The sequence below is a fragment of the Carcharhinus amblyrhynchos genome, chromosome X (genome assembly GCF_965287045.1).
Source record: "Carcharhinus amblyrhynchos chromosome X, sCarAmb.v2.hapA, whole genome shotgun sequence".
Classification (NCBI taxonomy): Eukaryota; Metazoa; Chordata; class Chondrichthyes; order Carcharhiniformes; family Carcharhinidae; genus Carcharhinus; species Carcharhinus amblyrhynchos.
Genome location: NC_137359.1, coordinates 7,937,346 through 7,960,074, shown reverse-complemented (window position 1 = coordinate 7,960,074; position 22,729 = coordinate 7,937,346). Strand labels below are relative to the sequence as shown.

At 44.6% G+C, this 22,729-nt stretch overlaps 1 protein-coding gene and 1 pseudogene across 2 annotated transcripts; one reads left to right on the top strand and one right to left on the bottom strand.

Annotated features, from left to right (window-relative positions):
- The first annotated feature begins 2,422 nt into the window (after positions 1-2,422).
- LOC145361867 (uncharacterized) lies at positions 2,423-5,243 on the top strand (annotated as a pseudogene). Its single transcript, XR_013889883.1, has 2 exons — positions 2,423-3,053; positions 4,002-5,243. The product of XR_013889883.1 is annotated as an uncharacterized LOC145361867 (transcript).
- Positions 5,244-11,013: 5,770 nt separating this feature from the next.
- Positions 11,014-14,814, bottom strand: LOC145361864 (uncharacterized). Its single transcript, XM_080217850.1, has 2 exons — positions 14,723-14,814; positions 11,014-13,214 (listed from the first exon to the last, which is right to left on the bottom strand). Exon 2 carries the CDS (start codon positions 13,124-13,126, stop codon positions 12,239-12,241), a length of 888 nt encoding a protein of 295 aa, XP_080073976.1. The 5' UTR covers positions 13,127-13,214; positions 14,723-14,814; the 3' UTR covers positions 11,014-12,238.
- Between the last annotated feature and the right edge of the window lie 7,915 nt (positions 14,815-22,729).

The following is a 22,729-nucleotide window of genomic DNA, read 5'->3' as shown; positions in this document are numbered from 1 at the left end:
GTGGTTGGCAACTGATTCTGTGGAGTTTTGGTCTGACTTTTCACTTCCGTCATGGCTATAAAGGGTTAACGGGTCTTGAGCCGTTGGCTTTCTAGTCGGGTCGGAGTCACTTATCACAGATGCCGCCAAAATGAGATATCTTTAAGTGGGGCTTCAACCCATAGTTCCCAGTATGCCAGTTTGTTAGGGTCAGTGTAAAAGGAAAGACAATTTGGACAAATGACAAAGGACTTTTAAACAATAGGAGTCCTTAACACTGGGTTGCGATGTGAGCTTGATGCCCTCAATCAGTCCAAAAGGCCTTTACCCTGCTCACAGCGCCAAAACTGTAGGGTCTGTCCTCTTCTTAGAATAGATGTAGGCAAAACTGGTCTGAAGTGAAACTTTTTTATCGAATGTCATTTAAAATTAAAAACTGCAAAAACGAAAAGAGAACGGAGGGGTAGGCAGGGGATTGGGGACTGGCTTCATGGCCAGGCCTTGTACAGCTTGATCTTGAACTTGTATAGGATTCAATTGAATACATATAGCTGTGTAGAACATTATAATGTTTCAGTTATCTGTGTTATGGAATTAATAGGTACAAAAATTCTCTAACCAACATATCCCAGGACACCAAGGGGCAATTTAGCATGACCAATCTACCTAACCCGCACATCGTCGGACTGTGGGAGGAAACCGGAGCATCTGGAGGAAAGCCACGGAGAGAATGTGCAACCTCCACACAGACAGTGACCCAAGCTGGGAATCGAACCCGGGTCCCACGCGCTGTGAGGCAGCAGCGCTAACTGCTGTGCCACCACTGGACGGCAATAGGCCTGCTCCAAAATATACCTTGGCAGGCCTATTGCCGTCCAGCGGTGGAAGTGCCCAGTGGGGATCTATGCAGGGATCCTCCTCCACTGTCTTGGGGACCTGGGGTGGGGGGCGGTGCATGTCTTTAAAAATTAATTCATGGGATGAATGCTTCCAGCCATGTTTCCTGTGGGCAATGTGCGGTTATCCGCCTGCACCATCTCATGCCACAGTACCGTACAACCAAAGGTTACACCAGTTCACGGGCTCCCAAGAGACCTGCCCTTTTTGCAGTCTTGTGGAGTCCGTGGACCATGTCTATGTTTCGTGTTATAGATTGCACAACCTTTTCTGTTTCCTCAAAAACCTTTTATTTGTGCTTTGTTTGCACTTCAGTCCCGCGCTCCTGATCTATGGACATCCGGTGCAGAGGGAGGGCAGGGAAGGCAGAGGGCCTCCTTGTGAACCTGCTCCTGGGCCTGGCAATACTTGCCATCTACACATCCAGGCAGCGGGTGACCGAGGGGATTGTCCGACCCGACTGTCTGTCCCTCTATCGAAGGCTGGAGCGGGACATTAGGAGAGGGAGTGGGAGCATGCAAGTATCCAAGGGCACTGTTAATGCCTTCCGTGCCTGCTGGGCCACCGCATGGGTTTGGGTGCGTTATTGACCCCTTCAATCACATTTTGATTTGATGTTTTAAGTTTCCGTTCTACTTTGTCCTTTGTTTTGGGTGGTTCCCCTCCTTTTGGGAGCTGCCCATTTTAATGTGGCCCTGAGTTAATCTGATTCAGTTTATTTAACTGACCAAAAAGAGCAGTGATGAAACTTTTCATGCTGGAATTTTATCCCTCAGTTTTTAGCTCAGAGGGATTGACGTGGGGACTTCCTCCTGTAAAGTTGTGGTGATAATGAGTGTCCTGGGGAAATGAGTGTGAATCCCCCAGCCCCAGGGGAACTGACTATCCATCTCTAGCTCTAATTCCCAAACACAAAATACTGCCAATAATCAGCAACTCAGCCTGAGGCTGTGGCCCCGCCCACCATCTGAAACCGTCACAATACCCGGCTGATAGACAGCAGGCCCGGACCAATAGGAAGCGAAGGGGCGGGGCTGGAGGACTGAGCGGGAGCGGCTGGTCCTCCAACCAATCGGAGTGACGAGGGGCAGGGATGGGAGTGGAGCATGCGCAACGTTGGTAATGTCGATGAGTTGAGTCATCTTTTGTCTAAACGGTAAGTGGGTGGAGTGGTGGCTCCGAGGGAGTGATGGAAGGAGAGATTTTGTAAAGATGTTGTATAAACACCGAACTCTGAAAAAGAATTTCCCAGTTTCCCAACTGCACTGAGCGGAGCCGAGTTTCTTTCCCCGTTTCCGACAGGACTTCACAGCCGCCATGTTTCCAGCCGGCAATGTGCGGTTATACGCGTGCGCCGTCGCCATCTGTCTGAGGGGCATTGTAAGGACAGCGCATGCCTAGTCCCCATTTTTGTTGGGGGCAATATGCGGATAGCTCATGCCCAGTCCCCCTGTTGGGGCAATGTTCTTCAACGTTGGGAACAACTGGACAGTCTGGCTTTGTTTCCCATGGAGAGGAGGCGGGTATCTGATACAGGTGGACAAAATAGGGTAGATCGTAAGAATATTTGCCCCATGGCAGACACGCGGCATAGGTTTATGGTGAAGTGTGTTTTAGAGGGGATGTGAGGGGGGAAAAAATCACCCAGGGGGTAATGGAAATATGGAACGCACTGCCTGAGTGAGTGGTGGAGGCAGGAGCTCTCACAACAGTTACAAAGCATCTTGGCAAACACTTAAATTGCCGAGATATAGTAGGCGTAGTCCAAATCCAGGTAAATGGGATTAGCAAAGGTTGGTATTTGATGATTGGCATAGATATGCTGGGCTTGTTTCTGTGGTGTACGATTCTATGAATCGGCAGGTATGGGGAGGACAAAACTTGGTGCAAGACGAGAAGGGGGAATGGAACTCTATGGATGTATGATTAAATGTTAAAGTTAAAGTCAAAGTAAAGTTTACATTTAACATTGTAATTAAGTTACTATGAAAATCCCCTAGTCACAACACACTTGCACTTGTTCGGGTCAGTGCACCTAACCAGCACGTCTTTCAGACTGTGGGAGGAAACCGGAGCACCTGGAGGAAACCCACGCAGACATGGGGAGACTCCACACAGACTGACCCAAACCGGGAGTAACATTTGACACTGAGCCACGTAAGGAGATATTCGGGCAGGTGAATAAAAGCTTGGTCAAAGAGGGAGGTTTTAAGGAGAATCTTAAAGGGGGAAGGTGAGGGGGGAGAGGGTTAAAGAGGAAATTCCAGAGCTGATAGTCCAGGCAAATAAAAGAGTGGTCACCAATCATGGAGTGATTAAAATCAGGAATGTTTAAGAGGCTGGAATTAGATGAGTCTAGAGATTTTGGAGGGTGTGTATCTGGAAGAGATTACAAAGAAAGGGGTGGTCACAACCATGGAGAAAAACATAGATGAGAATTTTAAAATCTTGATGCTTCTTCACCAGGAATTATTGTAGTTCAGTGAGCACAGGGTGATGGGGAAACAAGACTTGGTGCAAGTAAACACACAAGCAACAGAATTTTGGATGAACTCAAGATTACCGGGAGGTTGAATTTGGGAGTCTGGCTGGGAGTGCGTTAGGATAATTACATCTAGAAATAACAAATGACTGAATGAGAGTTTCCGCAGCAGAGCTGAGACTGAGGTGGAACAAGGTGGTCTTGGTAAAGATGTGAATATGCGGATGGAATCTTATCTTGGGATCAAGTGTGACACTAAAGTTGTGAACAGTCTGGTTCAGTCTCAGACAGTTGTTAGCGAGATGAATGGAGTCAGACTCCAGGAAGTGGATTTTGTAGTGGGACCTGAAGACAATGACTTCAGGTTTCCCAACTTTTAAATGTAGGAACCTTCTGCTTCTTCAGTACTTGATTTCAGGCAGGGAAATTTCTCAGCAGGGAAATTAGAGGTGATGATGTTCCTCTACACCTCTTAGCCTGGCCCTTCTAGGCGGTGGAGCTTTAAATATTCTGTTAATGATTTTATTGCATTGCAGATATAAGAAATCTTTATCCTTCACCACTGTCTGTCTGACTTCAGTGTCCTGGTGTATCTCTGCCTACCTCATTCTCTCTCTTGTTATATCTCTCTCTCCTGTGACAGAGATTAAAGTCTTGTATAGATCCAGAGTGCATTTCACGTCCCCTTCCATAAATCAATTTCAAAGGAGTGAAAAGTTCAAACCAAACATCTCATCAGGATCTGAATTGCCCAATCATCCAATTTACCATAAACTGAATATCATTGGATTTTGAACATGGAAGAAAAAAGCACCGTTCACAGTGGGGAGAAAGCGTACACATGTTCTGTGTGTGGACGAGGATTCAGCCGACCATCTGACCTGTCAGAACATAAATGCAGCCACGTTGTGGGAAAACCGTGGAAATGTGGGGATTGTGGGAAGAGATTCAGTTACCCATCTCGATTGGAAACTCATCGACGCATCCATACTGGGGAGAGACCATTCAGTTGCTCTCGTTGTGGGAAGGGATTCACTCAGTCATCCAACCTGCTTAAACACCAGGGAGTTCACACTGATGAGAGACCTTTTAAATGTCCAGACTGTGGGAAGTGTTATAAAAGTTCCAGGGAGCTGATGTCCCATCAACGTGTTCACACTGACGAGAGACCGTTCAGATGCTCGAACTGCGGGACTGGATTCAAATGGCCGTCCCAACTCACTGAACACCAGCGAGTTCACACTGGGGAGAGGCCATTCACATGTTCTCAATGTGGGAAGGGGTTTAATCATTCATCCAACCTGCTGACACATCAACGGGTTCATAGTGATAAGAGACCTTTTAAATGCCCAGATTGTGAGAAGTGCTTTAAAAGTTCTGTGGAACTGAAGTCCCATCAACGTGTTCACACTGACGAGAGACCGTTCAGGTGTTCTCACTGTGGGTCTGGATTCAGGCACTCATCTCAACTCACCGCACACCAGCGAGTTCACCTGGGGAGAGACCGTTCATCTGCTCCTCGTGCGGGAAGAGATTCACTCAGTCATCCCTCTGGCTGAGACACCAGCAGATTCACATATAATGATTGAATTATTCTGATCATCACATCCAGGACTAAATGTCTATTTTTGCTGATGTTAATAAAGATAGGCTACATTTATGTGAGAATATAATGAGAAATATATCAAGCTTGGTGATACATATGGTGTGTTGATTCTTTTGAGAAAAAAATCTAAACACAAAGTAATTGAGTGAACGGCTCTCTCCCTCTGTCTCTTCCTTCCAACTACAGTGAAGGTCTCATAGAGCTTCTTTATCTTTTTTATGCAGCATTGACTGTTGTCCCCTGGTATGACAATGAAATGGAGCTGTTATTCATCTTAATCCATCAATTATTACAATCAGTAATAAAAGCAAAATACTGCAGATGCTGGAGATCTGAAATAAGAACAGAAAATGCTGATTTTAGTATTACATAAGAACTAGGAGCAGGAGTAGGCCATCTGGCTCCTCGAGCCTGCTCCGCCATTCAATAAGATCATGGCTGATGTTTTTGTGGACTCAGCTCCACTTACGCACTCACTCACCATAACCCTTAATTCCTTTACTGTTCAAACATCTATCTGTCCTTGCCTTAAAAACATTCAATGAGGTAGCTTGAACTGTTTCACTTGGCAGGGAATTCCACAGATTCACAACCCTTTGTGTGAAGTTGTTCCTCTTCAACTCAGTCCTAAATCTGCTTCCCCTTATTTTGAGGTCATGCCCCCTAGTTCTAGTTTCACCTGCCAGTGGAAACTATCTTATCTATTCCCTTCATAATCTTATATGTTTCTATAAGATCTCCCCTCATTCTTCTGAATTCCAATGAGTATAGCCCCAGTCTACTCAATTTCTCCTCTTAAGCTAACCCTCTCAACTCCAGAATCAACCTAGTTAATCTTTGCATCCCGTCCAGTGCCAGTATATCCTTTCTCAAGTAAGGAGACCAAAACTACATAGTACTCCCAAGTGTGGCCTCACAAGCTCCTTACAGCTGCAACATAACCTCGCTGTTTTTAAACTCCATCCCTCTAATAATGAAGGACAAAATTCCATTTGCCTTCTTAATTACCTGCTGCATCTGCAAACCAACTCCTTGAGATTCCTGCACAAGGACACCCAGATCCCTTTGCACAGCGGTATGCTGCAACTTTTTACCATTTAAATAATAGTCCATTTTGCTGTTTTTCCTACCAAAACAGATGACCTCACATTTACCAACATTGTACTCCATCTGCCAAACGCTTGCCCACTCGGACTATCTATCTCCCTTTGCAGACTTTCAGTGTCCTCTGCACACTTTGCTCTGCCACTCATTTTAGTGTCATCTGAAAATTTTGTTGCACTACACTTGGTCCCCAACTCCAAATCATCTATGTAAATCGTAAACAATTGCAGTCCCAACACTGATCCCTGAAGCATACCACTAGTCACAGATCGTCAACCAGAAAAACACCCATTTAGCCCCACTCTTTGCTTTCTGTTCATTAACCAATCCTCTATCCATGCTAATGCATTACCCGTAACACCATGCGCCTTTATCTTACACAGCTGCCTTTGGTGCAGCATCTTGTCAAATGCCTTATGGAAATCCAGATACACAACATCCAAAGGTTCCCCATTGCCAACTATGCCCGTAATGTTCTCAAAGAATTCCACCAAATTAGCCAAACATGACCTGCCCTTCATGAACCCGTGCTGCATCTTCCCAGTGGGACAATTTATATTCAGATGTCTCGCTATTTCTTCCTTGATGATAGATTCAAGCATTTTGGGCGGCATGGTAGCACAGTGATTAGCACTGCTGCTTCACAGCTCCAGGGTCCTGGGTTCGATTCCCGGCTCAGGTCACTGTCTGTGTGGAGTTTGCACATTCTCCTCGTGTCTGCGTGAGTTTTCTCCCACAGTCCAAAGATGTGCAGGTTAGATTGATTGGCCATGCTAAAAAATTGTCCCTTAGTGTCCAGGGATGCATAGGTTAGAGGGATTAGTGGGTATAATATGTAGGGATATGGGGGTAGGGCCTAGGTGGGATTGTGTTCGGTGCAGACTCGATGGGCCGAAGGGCCTCTTTCTGCACTGTAGGGTTCTATGGTTCCCTACTACAGAAATTAAGCTAACTGACCTATAGTTACCCACCTGTAGTCTACCTCCTTTTTTAAATGGCGTCACATTGTGTACTTGCTGCACACAATGGGATGTCTTCGATACTACAGGAGTTCAGTCTAGATTAGGTGATTGCTTTCTGGAATATATTAATTCTCACTGCAGGAGTGTTCTTCAGCTTCCAGCAGTTTCCTATTTGAATTCTCCACTGCAGTCGTGGTCTGAGCTCGTGGTCTTCAGCATCCTGCTCTATTCCATTGAAATTTGAAGAAACAACCTAATTTTTGATAAGAGTCTTCAGACTCAACATTATTTCAACAATTCTAGACCCACTCCCTTTTATCAGCTAGTCAGTGCTGGTAATGATACTGCTGTTACTATTTATCCCTCCTCCTTACATGTATTTTGTTCCTTCACTTATCCCATGAGTTTATTTACCCCTCTGATTCTCACACAATGCTGTCTTGCCCTTGCCTGTCTTCCCCTTTTTTAATTTAATCACTCCAGCCTTCCATCCTATCACAAGACTCTTTGTTTTTCTTCCGCTCACCTTCTCCTTTCCCTGACTCTGTACCCGTTGTAAATCTCTGAATTCTTCCAGTTTGGATAAAAAGTCAGCGACCTGAAATATTCTGTTTCCCTCTCCATACAAGCTGTTTAACCTGGTGAGTTTTTCCAACATTTTCTGTTTTATTTTGAATTCCAGCACCTGCTGTAATGTGTTCTTTGTGCCACAGTCACAGAGGGAACTAGGGGGTGGATGTGGCCTTGTTATGTCCAGAGGCTGACGGAGGGGAGGGTAAATACAAAAAATTGTTCGCAGATTGTAGTATATAAGAAATAAACAGTCGAAACCGCTGATGCTTCAGGGACAAAGGTGGGTGGGAATGGAACAGATTTTTCTTCTTTCTCTTAAAACTGACACAATGATCATTTCCTAATCAACTAATCACATGCGGTCTTTCAAAGAAACACAACAGGCTGAATGGCCTCTTTTCTGCACTGTAACTTTTCGTCCGCATTGCTGCTGCCTTCCTAACCATTCTATTATCTTACAAAGCAACACCAGAAACACAATGCCATGTTTGGGTGGAAAGCAAATCACTTCTTCAGTTAATTGCTGGAACATGAAATTCACACTATTCCCACAAGTTGCTCAGGTATAACTTTCAATTACCAAATCCCACCAGCGGAATCATTGGCTCCTGAGAAACTTACAAGATAACACACAGGGGCGGCACAGTGGTTAGCACTGCTGCCTCACAGTTCCAGGGATCCAGGTTTGATTCCTGGCTTGGGTCACTGTCATTGTGGACATTCACCCCATGTTTGAACATAGAACATTACAGCGCAGAACAGGCCCTTCGGCCCACGATGTTGCGCCGACCAGCTTTTAAAAAAAAACAACACTAACCCACTAATCTAAACCAATCCCATTTCGTCCATAAACCTATCCACAGATCTCTTAAACGCCCCCAAACTAGGCGCATTTACAACTGCAGCTGGCAGGGCATTCCAGTCCCTCACCACCCTCTGGGTAAAGAACCTACCCCTGACATCAGTCCTATAACTACCCCCCCTTAATTTAAAGCCGTGCCCCCTCGTGCTAGCTTTCTCCATCCTAGGAAAAAGGCTATCACTATCCACCCTGTCTAAACCTCTAATCATCTTATATGTTTCAATAAGGTCCCCTCTTAGCCGCCTTCTTTCTAGCGAAAACAACCCCAAATCTCTCAGTCTCTCCTCATAGGATCTCCCCTCCATACCAGGCAACATCCTGGTAAACCTCCTCTGCACCCTCTCCAAAGCCTCTACATCCTTCCTGTAATGTGGGGACCAGAACTGCACACAATACTCCAAGTGCGGCCGCACCAGAGTTGTGTACAGTTGCATCATGACGCTGCGACTCCTAAATTCAATCCCCCTACCAATAAACGCCAAGACACCGTATGCCTTCTTAACAACCTTATCTACTTGATTCCCAACTTTCAGGGATCTATGTACACATACACCTAGATCCCTCTGCTCCTCCACACTATTCAAAGTCCTCCCGTTAGCCCTATACTCAACACATCTGTTATTCCTACCGAAATGAATTACCTCACACTTCTCCACATTAAACTCCATCCGCCACCTCGCGGCCCAGCTCTGCAACCTTTCTAAGTGGGTTTCCTTCCAAAGACATGCTGGTTAGGTGCATTGGCCATGCTAAATTCTCCCTCGGTGTACCTGAACAGGTGCTGGATTGTGGCGACTAGGGGAATTTCACAATAACTTCATTGCAGTGTTAATGTAAGCCTTACTTGTGACTAATAAACAAACTTCAACTTTACAGCAGACATTCATCACTGAAAGCAAGTGACACACATCAAATTCTAAACACTTGTCACATCTCTTTCTACTTCTGCCCCTGCCTCCCTTCCAGCTGTCTACCCGTCCAACTCCCTGCCAGTTACCTTCTTGATACAAACACAGTTTGTGAACCCAAATCTTCCCTGAAAAGGAGGGATAGGGAATTGCACTGAGAAGAGATGGATTTGCGTCTTCAGTATCAATTCTTTATGTCAACGTGTCAGAGAAACCTTGTTAATTTAGAAAAATTGTGCACAGAATCTGCAAAAACATCTTCAAGGGATTTGGACAATTAATTTAGAGGGGGAATATCAGATTTATGGAAAAGGAGAAGGAAATTGAAAGAAATTTGTATGTCCTTGAAACAACAACTGGCATTGTCATGGTGGGTGAACGGCCGCCTCTTCTGCTGTGCCATTGTCGATCAGTCTGATGAGAACAGCCAAATTCAATTTCTTCAATAAAATACCCAACATGTTTCTGCATGAGATCAGTGGGACATTCCAGACAGATCCACTGGACTCTTCACAGTGCAGTTTCTGTCAGGGCATTGAGAACACACACAAACATGTACCTGACCTGAAACCAGACAGCAACATTACCAAAACCCACTCATGTTAGTGAGAGGGAAAGTTTCATAATGTTTGTTTGATGTTGAATAGTAACAAAAACCATGATCTTACAGACATGTAGTATTTGTATTTCTTTTGAGTTTTGAATGATCTGCAAAACGCACGATGTGGAGGAAGGTAATAACTAATGAATTGCAGAAAGGCAGTTCACGTGTGACAAGCTGATTATCCCATTAATCAACTGTGTTACTTTATGATTCTAATATTAAATCAATTTCTCTGCCACACTGTTAACACTGTCAGCAGAATTGTGCTTCCACAAAACAAATTTCTGATATGCAATCAGACTGCACAGTTTGAGATATTAGGCCAGTTTCTGAGCCAGTGAGCATGGTTTCTGTGGTGTAGTGGTTATCACGTTTGCTGTGGGTAGAAACATGATTAAATCTCACTCATCTAAGTGTGAAGGTAATCTCCTTAATTCACTTTTGCTGTTAAATATTAACTGAATATAGTACCTCACTCAAAAGTACTTTTTCTAAGTCTTTATGATGGTAGAGGAAGTAAAACTACTCCAGAGACGCGGGAACTGCGACTCTGCGCAGATCAGATGGAATCTCTGCTTTCTGACACAGAGACAGGATTTTTCAAAATATTCCAGCTTGCTTCATCCACTACATTGACCTTTTCGTTGTTCATTTCAGATTGCTTTCACCAGAGATAAATCTCTCCTCCAAAATGACTTCTAGAACAAATGACTTGTTCAGCCAATGGAAAGAGCTGTTAGCTGGAACATGAAATCGAGAGTGAGGTGAGATAGCTCCACAAGCTGACAAACAATCTTAGCCATTGCCAGAGCCTTTTTGTAGTCATCTTATTTTAAAATCACATAATACTCCTTGTGGATCAATACTCTCCTCACTCTTGTTACTTTTGGTACATGAAGGATGCATTAATATCCTACCAAGAGCCCCCAAATTTGTTAAGAACCCCACTGATGTTCAATGTGAGGATATGCCAAAACCTCAGAACGTAAACCCGGAACACCGGTTCTTAACTGTTTTGCTGTTTGCTATAATGAGGAAAGAGATGAAACTCAGTGAAGAATGGTCCAGTCTTCTTGTAATCATTCAAATGAAAAAGAATGTTTATTTAACTATGAAACACACAAGAAAGGCAACCATACTGCATTAAAAATATGCCAAACTACAACAATGTCTACACACAGTATAGTTAAATTAACCCATTTCTAAATCTCTCCCCTAAACTCCGAGAATATACCACATTCCTTAGATTTCAATACAATAAGCCAAATCTAGCAATAATCACTACATTGTATTTTTATTTTGGAGTCATTTTCTTCAGCTTTAGATTAGCAAACACCTATGGTTTAAACAACAGTGTATAGGCAAAAGCTTATTTTTGGAGAAAATTCAGCTTCCAGTTTGGTGTGGCTGTGATCTTTTTGACCCATTAGCAATTCTCACTACAGGACCAATCCTGCCACTGAAACATGTTTATTCTTTTGATCTTGTCTTTTCTGAACAACTTATCTTAGACGTCCCTCTTACGAACAATTCATTCATAACCTTCCCCTTTTTAGTAAGTACCACATCCATTCTTACTTCTCCTTTTGAACTCTGACACACTATATCTTTAACTCCTGCAAATCAATGCCCAATTGTTCTCCACTTCATCTAGGTAAATATCTGTTCATCCTGTTACAAGGAAAATATTTTTTTAAATCCAATTCTTTAATCAGCATTTTATTCTCACTTCTTGACAACATGTTGATGGCAAGTCAGTTCCTGGAAACTCAAACCACTGCACATTCTGGACAGTTAAAAAGTCTCTTGTCAATGTGAACTCTTTGGTGTGTTTTCAAGTCAAATAATTAAGTGAATCCCTTCCCAGACTCAGAGCAGGTAAGCGGTCCCTAGCTAGTGTGAATTCACTGATGTTGAGTGAAAGTGGATGACCGCCTGAAACTTGTCCCATAGTGAGAGCACTTAAATGGTCTCTCATCAGTGTGAACATGTTGCAGGATCGTAAGGTTCCCAGAACTTTTAAAGCATTTCCCACAGTCTGAGCGTTTCAAAGGTCTGTCGTCAATGTGAACACATCAATGAGACATCAGCTCACTGGAACATTTAATACACTTCCCAAAGTCTGAGCATTTCAGGGTTTGTTGTCAGTGTGAACATGTTGATGGGCCCCTCAGCTCAGTAGAATGTTTGAAACATCTCCCATAATATGGGCAGTAAGCTTGGCTGTACCCTTTCTGCTAGTTTTGCTGCAGCGTATGTTCTCATAGATTTAATTCTTCCACAGTCTGAACACATTGGTGGGACATCAGCCCCTGGAAATATTTATAGCACTTCCCACATTCTGAGCATATATAAGGTCCCGCGTCAGTGTGAGCACGTTGATGAGACTTCAGCTCACTGGAACGTTTGAAGCATATCCCACAATATGGGCATTTAAAAGGTCTTTCGTTAGAGTGAACATTTTGATGGGACATCAGATCCCCAGAGGTTTTAAAGCACTTCTCACAGTTGGAACATTTAAAAGGTCTCTGATCGGTGTGAACACGTTGATGGAACTTCAGTTCCCTTGAACTTTTAAAGCACTTCTTACAGTGTGGACAGTTAAAAGGTCTCTCATCTCTGTGAATTAGTTTATGGGTCATCAGTTTCGCAGAACTCTTAAAACCCTTCCCACATTGCGGGCAGCTGAAAGGTCTCTCCTCCGTGTGAACTAGTTGATGGGAAATCAGATTCCCAGGACGTTTAAAACACTTGTCACAATCTGGGCATTTAAAAGGTTTCTCATCAGTGTGAATTCGCTGGTGTGATCGTAAGTTGGATGACTGAGTAAATCCTTTCCCACATTTGGAGCAGGTGTACGGTCTCTCCCCAGTGTGAATGTACCTGTGCTTCAATAGGTTAGGCAACCGACCGAATACCTTCCCGCAGTCAGAGCAGGTGAACTGTCTTTCCCCACTGTGACTGTACCGATTAGTTTCAAGGTCAGGTGGGGAGTCAGGTCCCTTCCCACAATCCTCAGGCTCCAACAGCTTCTTCCCGTTGTGACTGCATTTATGTTCTAACAGGTCTGATGCTTGGCTGAATCCTCGTTCACACACACAACACGTGTACGCTTTCTCCCCACTGTCAACGGCACTTTTTTCTTCCATGTTCAAAATCCTATGTATTCAGATTGCTATGAACTGGGCAGCTCTGTCAAATCCTGGTGATTCCTGGCTTCATTTCCCAGACCACAATCTGGAAAAACAAGATGTCAGAACCCACAAAAACACAAAGGCAAGTTGGGAAATTGAACTGAATCAATGTTAATTAGTCAGGCCAGCATGAGGAAAATGTGAGAATGAAAACTGCTCAATTGTTGTAAACACCAAACTGGTTCACGAATGTCCCTCAGGGAGTGACCCACCCGAACCTACCTAAACATTTGGCATCTATGAGAGTTGAGAGAGATTGAGCTAGCAGTGGCAGGTAGAAAGGAGACAGATTGCATATATCTACAGCACAACCAGAAATTTGACAGAACCTCCTCAATCTTCACCATCTAGAAGGTTTATATAAACACCATCACCTCCAAGTTCCCCTCCAAAGCACACACCATGCTTGTTTGACATCGAGTACAGGGTCAGCACAAAACTCCATTTAAATACTGGGAAGATTGAAGCCACCGTCACAGCTACAAACTCCACTCCCAGGATGGTGACCTGATGCCTCTAACATGGAATCCGACTATTCAAAACTTTGATATCATATCTGATCCCAAGATTTGTTTTCATCCACATATCAGCATCGTCGCCAAGACTGCTGATTTCCACCTGAGTAACGTTAACCAAATTCACCCCAGTCTCAGCTCATCTGCTGCTAAAATCCCCACCCATTGCTGTGTTACCTCCATGTAACTATCCTCGCCAGCCTCCCACATTCAACCTCCCTGTAATCTTGAGGTTATCCAAAACTCTACTGATGATGTGTTTACTCACACCAAGTCTTGTTCACCCCTGTGCTCACTGACCTGCAATTTTTTCTGTTAATAACCACCAAAATCTTAATATCCTTCTTTTCAAATCCCTCTATAGTCTTGCTCTTCTCCACCTGTGCCAGCCACACACCCTCCAAGATCTCTACAGTTACCTAATTCCAGCCCCTTGAACATAGTTGATTTTAATCAATCCACCACTGAATCTTTCATTTATGTTATTCACAAGCTCTGGAAGTTCCTTAAACCTCTCCATCTCATTGTCCTCCTTTAAGATTTGCCTTAAAACCTCCCTCATTGTTTAAGCTTTACCTCACCTGCCCTAACATCTATGTGTCTCAGTGTCAAATGGTACTTTCTCACATTTCTATGAAATGATTTGTGAAGCTTTATGATGTTAAAGACACAACATAAATACAAATTATAGTCACTACTTTGGACATACAGGGCTGTTCAGCCCCATCAATCAGACATTCTAACTCAGAGTGTGAATCAGTTTGATGAACAAGTTGTTCCCATTCAGTCACTAAAAAGATTGCCCCAAATAAACATGGCGGCCGTGCATGCGTACGACTGCAAAAAGCCACACAAAGAGGCAATCGCGCATGCGCCCGTCCGCCTGTTGCCGGGTACAGGCATGGCAACCGTTAACAGACAAATCTGAAACTAAGAAACTAAATCCTCGGCCGCGCTCGGTGCAAACAAGAGACTGGAAAAATCTGTTTCGGAGTTTGCCGTTTACATAAACCGTTTACGAAGAGTCTCCACCCACCCGATGGATTGATTGCTCTCTCCGAGTTCACGATTCTCCATTTACCCCTTCCACTTCCAGACAGCAACTTCTCTCCGTCGCCATTATACAGACAGCGCATGCTCTATTCTCAGCCCCGCCCCTCATTCACTCCGATTGGTTGGATGACCAGCCGCCGTCGTTCGGTCCTCCCGTCCCGCCCCATTTCCCCTATTGGTCCAGAGCCGCCGTCAATCATTCGGGCATTGAGAATGGGGGCTGATTGTGAACTCCACCCTGTACTTTTTCCCCCATGTCTACTTGGATTTCCTCTGGCTGTTCTGTTTTCCTCTCACTGTCTAAAAAATGTGCAGGTGGATTGGCCATGCCGAATTGTTCCTTCGTGTCCCGAGATGGGGATGGGTCAGGGGATTTGTGGGATTACGGGGATAGAGTTTGGGCATGTTGCTTTGTCATGATGTGGAGATGCCGGCGTTGAACTGGGGTAAACACAGTAAGAAGTCTCACAACACCAGTCTCTGCACAAGTGGATAGAGCCGTGAAGAAGGCTTATATTGTGTTAGTGTTTATTAACAGGGGGTTTGAGTTTAAGAGCCGTGGGGTTATGCTGCAACTATACAGGACCTTGGTGAGACCACATTTGGAATATTGTGTTCAGTTCTGGTCACCTCACTATAAGAAGGATGTGGAAGCATTGGAGAGTGTGCAGAGGAGATTTACCAGGAGGCTGCCTGGTTTGGAGGGTAGATCTTATGAGGAAAGGTTGAGGGAGCTGGGGCTTTTCTCTTTAGAGCAGAGGAGGATGAGAGGCAACTTAATAGAGGTTTATAAGATGATGAGGGGGATAGATAGTCTCTGAACATCCACTCTATTTCCTCAGGTGGATGTAGCTGTTACTGGGGGCATAACTGTAGGGTTCATAGTGGGAGATATAGGAGGGATGTCTGAGGTAGGTTCTTTACTCAGAGAGTGGTTGGGCTGTGGGGTGGACTGCCTGCTATGATAGTGGAGTCGGACACTTAAGGAACTTTCACGTGGCTATTGGATAGGCACATGGAGCACACCAGAATGATAGGGAGTGGGATAGCTTCATCTTGGTTTTGGACAAAGCTCAGCCCAACACTGAGGGCTGAAGGGCCTGTACTGTGCTGTACTGTTCTAACACCAGGTTAAAATCCAACAGGTTTATTTAGTAGCAAAAGCCACTGGCTTTTGGAGCGCTTGCCACCCCTTCATCAGGTGAGCGGGAGTTCTAGTCACAAACAGGGTATATAAAGACACAAACTCAATTTACAAAATAATGGTTGGAATGTGAGTCTTTACAGGTAATCAAGTCTTAAAGGTACCGACAATGTGAGTGGAGAGAGCATTAAGCACAGGTTAAAGAGATGTGTATTGTCTCCAGACAGGACAGTTAGTGAGATTTTACAAGCCCAGGCAAGTCATGGGGGTTACAGATAGTGTGACATGAACCCAAGATCCCGGTTGAGGCTGTCCTCGTGTGCGGAACTTGGCTATCAGTCTCTGCTCAGCGACTCTGTGCTGTTGTGTGTTGTGAAGGCCGCCTTGGAGAACGCTTACCTGAAAATCAGAGGCCGAATGCCTGTAACCGCTGAAGTGTTCCCTATCAGGAAGAGAACAGTCTTGCCTGGTGATTGTTGAGTGGTGTTCATTCATCCGTTGTAGCGTCTGCATGGTCTCCCCAGTGTACCATGCTTCGGGACATCCTTTCCTACAGCGTATCAGGTAGACAATGTTGGCCAAGTCGCAAGAGTATGTACCGTGTACCTGGTGGATGGTGTTCTCACGTGAGATGATGGCATCCGTGTCGATGATCCGGTATGTCTTACAGAGGTTGCTGTAGCAGGGTTGTGTGATGTTGTGGTCACTGTTCTCCTGAAGTGGGGGTGTGGGGATGGCCTTGGCTAGATGTTTGTCTTCACCTCACCTGAAGGAGGAACACTCCAACAGCTTGTGCTACCAAATAAACCTATTGGACTTTAACCTGGTGTTGCAAAGCTTGTGTTTCAAATTATTACTGAGGAGGAATTTACAGTGAGTTTATTTTCATGTTGAACAGGGGGGACAGTCATTGTCACATTCTTGAAAAGCTGATTCTTCACCTTTAAATAGGGAACAATTAGTCAGAGAAAACTGATCCACTGTGACCCAAAAATAAGATACTGCAGACGCTGAAAATCCCACCTCAAAACACAAAATGTTGGAAACACTCAGCAGGTCAAACAGAGTAACTGGAATTGCCCCCAAATGGATTTTCTGGGTTATGATTTTTTAGTTACCTTGGTCTCTACCACACAGAGACTTTTACAGATGTCAACTTTTACAGGCGCACCATAGAAAGCATTCTTTCTGATTATGTCACAGCTTGGTTTGGGCTCCTGCTCTGTCCAAGACCACAAGGAGCTACAAAAGGTCGTGAATGTAGCCCAATCCATCACGCAAACCAGCCTCCCATCCATTGACTCTGTCTATATTTCTTATTGCTTCGGCAAAGCAGCCAGTATAATCAAGGACCCCACGCACCCCGGACATTCTCTCTTCCACCTTCTTCTGTCGGGAAAAAGATACAAAAGTCTGAGGTCACATACCAACGGACTCAAGAACAGTTTCTTCCCTGCTGCTGTCAGACTTTTGAATGAACTTACCTCGCTTTAAGCTGATCTTTCTTGACACCCTAGCTATGACTGTATCACTACATTCCGCACTCTCTCCTTTCCTTCTCTATGAACGGGGGTATGTTTTGTCTGCATAACACACAAACAACCATACTTTTCACTCTATGTTGATACATGTGATAATAATCAAATCAGAGATCAGGAAATTCCTGGAAACTCACTGCAGGCCCGTTTTTATCTGGAAATCAAATGCCTCTTGTATAATTGTCCCAGGCTCCAAGAAACTCATCAATCTGCTATCTTGATGCTAAACCTGAAGTGATATGTTTTAAGCATTTGTTTTAAAAAATGTGTTAGCACTTGCATTAAAACTCAGGACAGTCCAACAGACATATTAAAGCTTCACAGAATAAATACGAATGTCATTTTCAGAGTGGGAACTTAACGCTGCTGTTTCACTTTGGTCAGGAAGGGATCACAGTGTGACACCAGTCTCTGGCCTGACAATACGTTTCTAATCACCCCTGTTGTTCTTCCTGACTCTGAACAGGGCAACACGGCGGCACAGTGGTTAGCACTGCTGCCTCACAGCGCCAGGGACCTGGGATCGATTCTGGCCTTGACTGACTGTCTGTTTGAAGTTTTCACATTCTCCCCGTGTCTGCATGGGTTTCCTCCGGGTGCTCCAGTTTCCTCCCACAGTCCAAAGATGTGCGGGTTAGGTTGATTGGCCATGCTAAATTGACCCTTCATATCAAGAGAATTACTCAATCAAATACATGGGGTTATAGGAATAGGGCCTGGGTGAGATTGTGGTCGGTGCAGACTTGATGGACCTAATGGCCTCCTTCTGCAACGTAGGGATTCCATAGTCAGGTTAAATGTATGGGGTTACAGGGACAGGGCCTGGGTGGGATTGTGGTTGGTGCAGGCTCGGAGGGCCAAATAGCCTCTTCCTGCACTATAGGGATCCTAGATCTATGAACTCATTTGTAAAGAAGCTCCTGTTCTATGTCTAGGAGCTCTGAAATCTCACAACACCAGGTTAAAGTCCAACCAGTTTATTTGACAGTAATCCCACAAGCTTTTGGAAACGCTGGTCCTTCGTCAGGTATGTGGAAGATTCCTTCTTACTGTGTTTACCCCAGTCCAACGCCGGCATCTCTACATTAGGAGCTCTGAACCATGGAAGAGAGCGGCTGGGACCTCTAACACGGCTCAGGATTAACCCGCCTGGGGACTTTTCTGTTGCTGAGGAGAGATGAGAAAGACCACAGTGCTGTTTGTCCCTGAAGGTATGTGTCCAGCCTGAAGTTCTGTTCCTACTGTATCATCCTCCCACAGATTGCCCTTTCTGAGCTCCAGCCTGGTGAGGTTAAACAGTGGGAAAAATAAAAGAAGTGCAATAATGTGTTTAAAACTAAGTTGATTTATTTCACATTTATTGAGAATATAAACACTAGCCCAGTTACAGGGTTATTTACAGGCAATTCAGAGAAGGTTCATTAGAATGACCTGGATGGATTGTCTGATGAGGAAAGATTAAAAAGGTTGGAACTCTATTCATTGGAATTTTGAAGAATGAGAGGTGATCACATTGAAACGTTTAGGATTCCTAAGGAGCTTGGCAAGGGAAATGCTGAGAGGATAGCTGGACATCTAAAAACTTGAACTCTTGACTATTTCTACATTGTCCCCGTTGATGTAGACAGGGGCATGTTCTCCATTACCCTTCCTGAAGTCGATGACTATATCCCTCGTTTTGTTGACATTGAGGGAGAGATTATTGTCGCCACACCAGTTCACCAGATTCTCTATCTTATTCCTGTAACTCTGTCTCGACATTGTTTAAGATCCGACCCACTATATTGGTGTCGGCAGCATACTTGAAAATGGAGTTGAAGGGGATTTTGGCCACACAGTCAGAGGTGTATAAGGAGTATAGTAGGGGGCTGAGAACACAGCCCTGTGGGGCACCGGTGTTGAGGATGATTGTGGAGGAGGTGTTGTTGCCGATCCTTGTGGCCTGTGGGTTAGGAAGTTCAGGATCCAGGGAGGAGCCGAGGCCCAGGCCACGGAGTTTGGAGATGAGTTTTGTGGGAATGATGGTGTTGAAGGTTAAATAGGAGTTTGACATCGGTGCCTTTGCTATGTAGGTGTTTGAGGGTTGAACACAGGGCCAGGGAGATAGCGTCTGCTGTGGACCTGTTGCGGCGGTAGGCGAACTGTAGTGGATCCAGGTAGTCCGGGAGGCTGGAATAGATTTGTACCATCACTAACCTTTCGAAGCACTTCATGATGATGGATGTGAGAGCCAACAGACGATAGTCATTAAGACACACTTGATACTGGGATGATGATAGGAACCCCAGATTGTTGTAAAAAGAGGTTGAAAATGTCTGCGAATACCCCCGCCAGCTGCCCTGCGCAGGATCTGAGCGCCCGTCTGGGTACGCATGTGTGGAAGCTGTCTTTATAAAGGCAAACTGCTCCAGAGAACATACGTGGCCGCAAATCCAGATGAATAAGCCACAGAGCGGAAAATGAATCAGAGACAGAGTTTGGTGTGAAACCAACGGATTGTTATTGTAAAGACAGGAGTTATAGTCAAAAAGAACAACTACTTCTATTAACATCATCAATCATGCCTGTGAACTTCACAGGGTAATTATCAAACAAAGTCTGCCATCCAGGCACAAGGATATTAGGGCAACTGATGAAAAGCTCTCAACAAAGAACTTTGAGGAGAGTCTGAAATAGTCGCTCACTTGAGTGTTACTAAATAAAGAGAAAAGCTGCCAAAGCTTTTCGATTTGCACTCATCAGGACAGACATAAACACAGGATATGAGAGAAGACACAGAGATGAGATGAGAAACTTATTTTTGGATCAGATATTGACACAGATTGTCAACAGACTGGCTGGATCCACTACAGTTCGCCTACTACAAACTATTCAGACTCCTATCCATAGACTACAGCTCAGCCTTCAACACCATTATTCCCAGGAGACTCATTTTCAAATTCCGTGGCCTGGGTCTCGGGTCCTCCCTCTGTGACTGGATCCTGAACTTCCGAACCCACAGACCACAATCAGTAAGGATCGGCAACAACACCTCCTCCACAATCATCCTCAACACCGGTGCCCCACAAGGCTGTGTTCTCAGCCCCCTACTATACTCCTTATACACCTCTGACTGTGTGGCCAAATTCCCCTCCAATTCGATTTTCGGGTTTGCTGATGACATCACCGTATTGGGTCGGATCTCAAACAATGACAGAGTTACAGGAATGAGATAGAGAATCTGGTGAACTGGTGCGGTGACAATAATCTCTCCTTCAATGTCAACAAAATGAAGGAGATTGTCATCGACTTCAGGAAGCGTAAAGGAGAACATTTCACTGTCTACATCAACGGGGACAAAGTAGAAATGGTTGAGAGCTTCAAGTCTTTAGATCACCAATAATCTGTCCTGGTCCCTCCATGCCGACACTATAGTTAAGAAAGCCCCACCAACGCCTCTACTTTCTCAGGAGGCTAAGGAAATTTGAGATGTCCACTGCAACTCTCACCAACTTCTACAAATACACTATAGAAAGCATTCTTTCTGGTTGTATCACAGCTTGGTATGGGCTCCTGCTCTGTCCAAGACTGCAAGAAACTGCAAGAGGGTCGTGAATGAAGCCCAATCCATCACACAAACCAGCCTCCCATCCACCGACACTGTCTACACTTCCCGCTGCCTCGGAAAAGCAGCCAGGACCCCACACACCCAGGACATTCTCTCTTCCATTCTCTCTTCCACCAAAATTCTGACATCATGTACCAACTGTCTCAAAAACAGTTTCTTCCCTACTGCCTTCAGACTTTTGAATGGACCTACCCTGCACTAAGTTGATCTTTCTCCGCACCGTAGCTATGACTGTAACCCTACATTCTGCACTCTCTCCTTTTCTTCCCTATGTACGGTATACTTTGTCTGTATAGTGTGCAAGAAACAATGCTAGTACATGTGACAATAATAAATCAAATCAAAAGCTTCCGCATCATATTTAAACTGTTGCTTCTCAATAAACTAGTTTAATATCACTTCTGAGCTCAACCCTCTTCAGGTAATCTGTGACTCTCGGACCGCAATCTTATAAATGGTGTTAGGAGTGGGATTATAGCGGTTAAGATCACAGACTTGAGAAGCAACAGTCTCACTTAAACGTGAATGAGTATGTTCCTAAGTGAAGACAGGAGTTTACAATGGCGTTGACATATTACAGGGTGTGACTGATAGTCTAGCAGAGAAAACAGGCTAACTGGGGGCTGAGAGATATCCTGGGGATTGGAGAAGAGGGTGACAGGGATTATGAGTCTATCCTTAATAGGATTTCCAAAGAGGTTCAGAAAGGACAAGTTAAGTTGAAGAAGGTCTGTTCTCTCTGTCAAGGACATGTCTCTAGCACAGGCCCTGAAACAAGACATTTCTAACCCTGATACAATTGGATCTCATAACCCACATGTAACCCAAGTGTCTGTGTAAAGATTAAAACAGGCTGTAGAGAGTAAAGAGATTTTGAAGTGATCCATACTGGTTTCAGCCCAACACCCACACTCTGGTTCACACCAGTTAACTGTTCGGAGGGGACTGCTGCCACTGGTTACAGAGACCAGAACTCACTCACCATCGTCCTTCCGTTTGTCCTCTGGTTCCAGTCAACCATTCTCACCTGTCATGGGTCGTGTGTTTTTCCTGTCTGTTTAGCTTTCGCGTCATATTTAAACTGTTGCTTCTCAATAAACTAAAACCACTTCTGAGCTCAAGGCCTTTTTATGTAATCTGTGACTCCTGGACCTAAATTTACCAGCTAGAATGAAGAGGGCTGTATTTTAGCAAAGATCCTTAGGGAGCACCTTCTAAACCCACGACCGCTTCCATCCAGGAGGAACCTCCTCTCCCAAAGAGTGATGAGAAATTGGAACTTGCTACCAGTGGCAATGGTTAAAGTGAATCGTATCTCTTTTGCTTAGTTAAAAAAGACACCAGGCATTTTTAGTTTATTCTTAGAAAGGAACAGGGCCCTGTATGTAAATAGATGAAATTTTCAGGATGTGTAAGTGAGCCACACTGCAAACCCGAGTGATCGTCTGAAATTGGTTGCCAGTGTAATTCTCAGCACAGTCTGATTGTTCAGTAAGTGCTGCCCAATCCTGCAATCACATCCAATATTATTGAAGGGGAAGCTTGTCAAGCACAAGAGGGAGAAGGGAATAGATGGTTATGGTGGTAGATTTAGATGAGGAAAAATGAGAGGAGGGTCTCGTGGAGCAGAAACATCAACAAGGATTGGATGGGTTGAATGGCCAACAAGAGCATACACGCGGTGGGTCGTGTGAGGGCTGC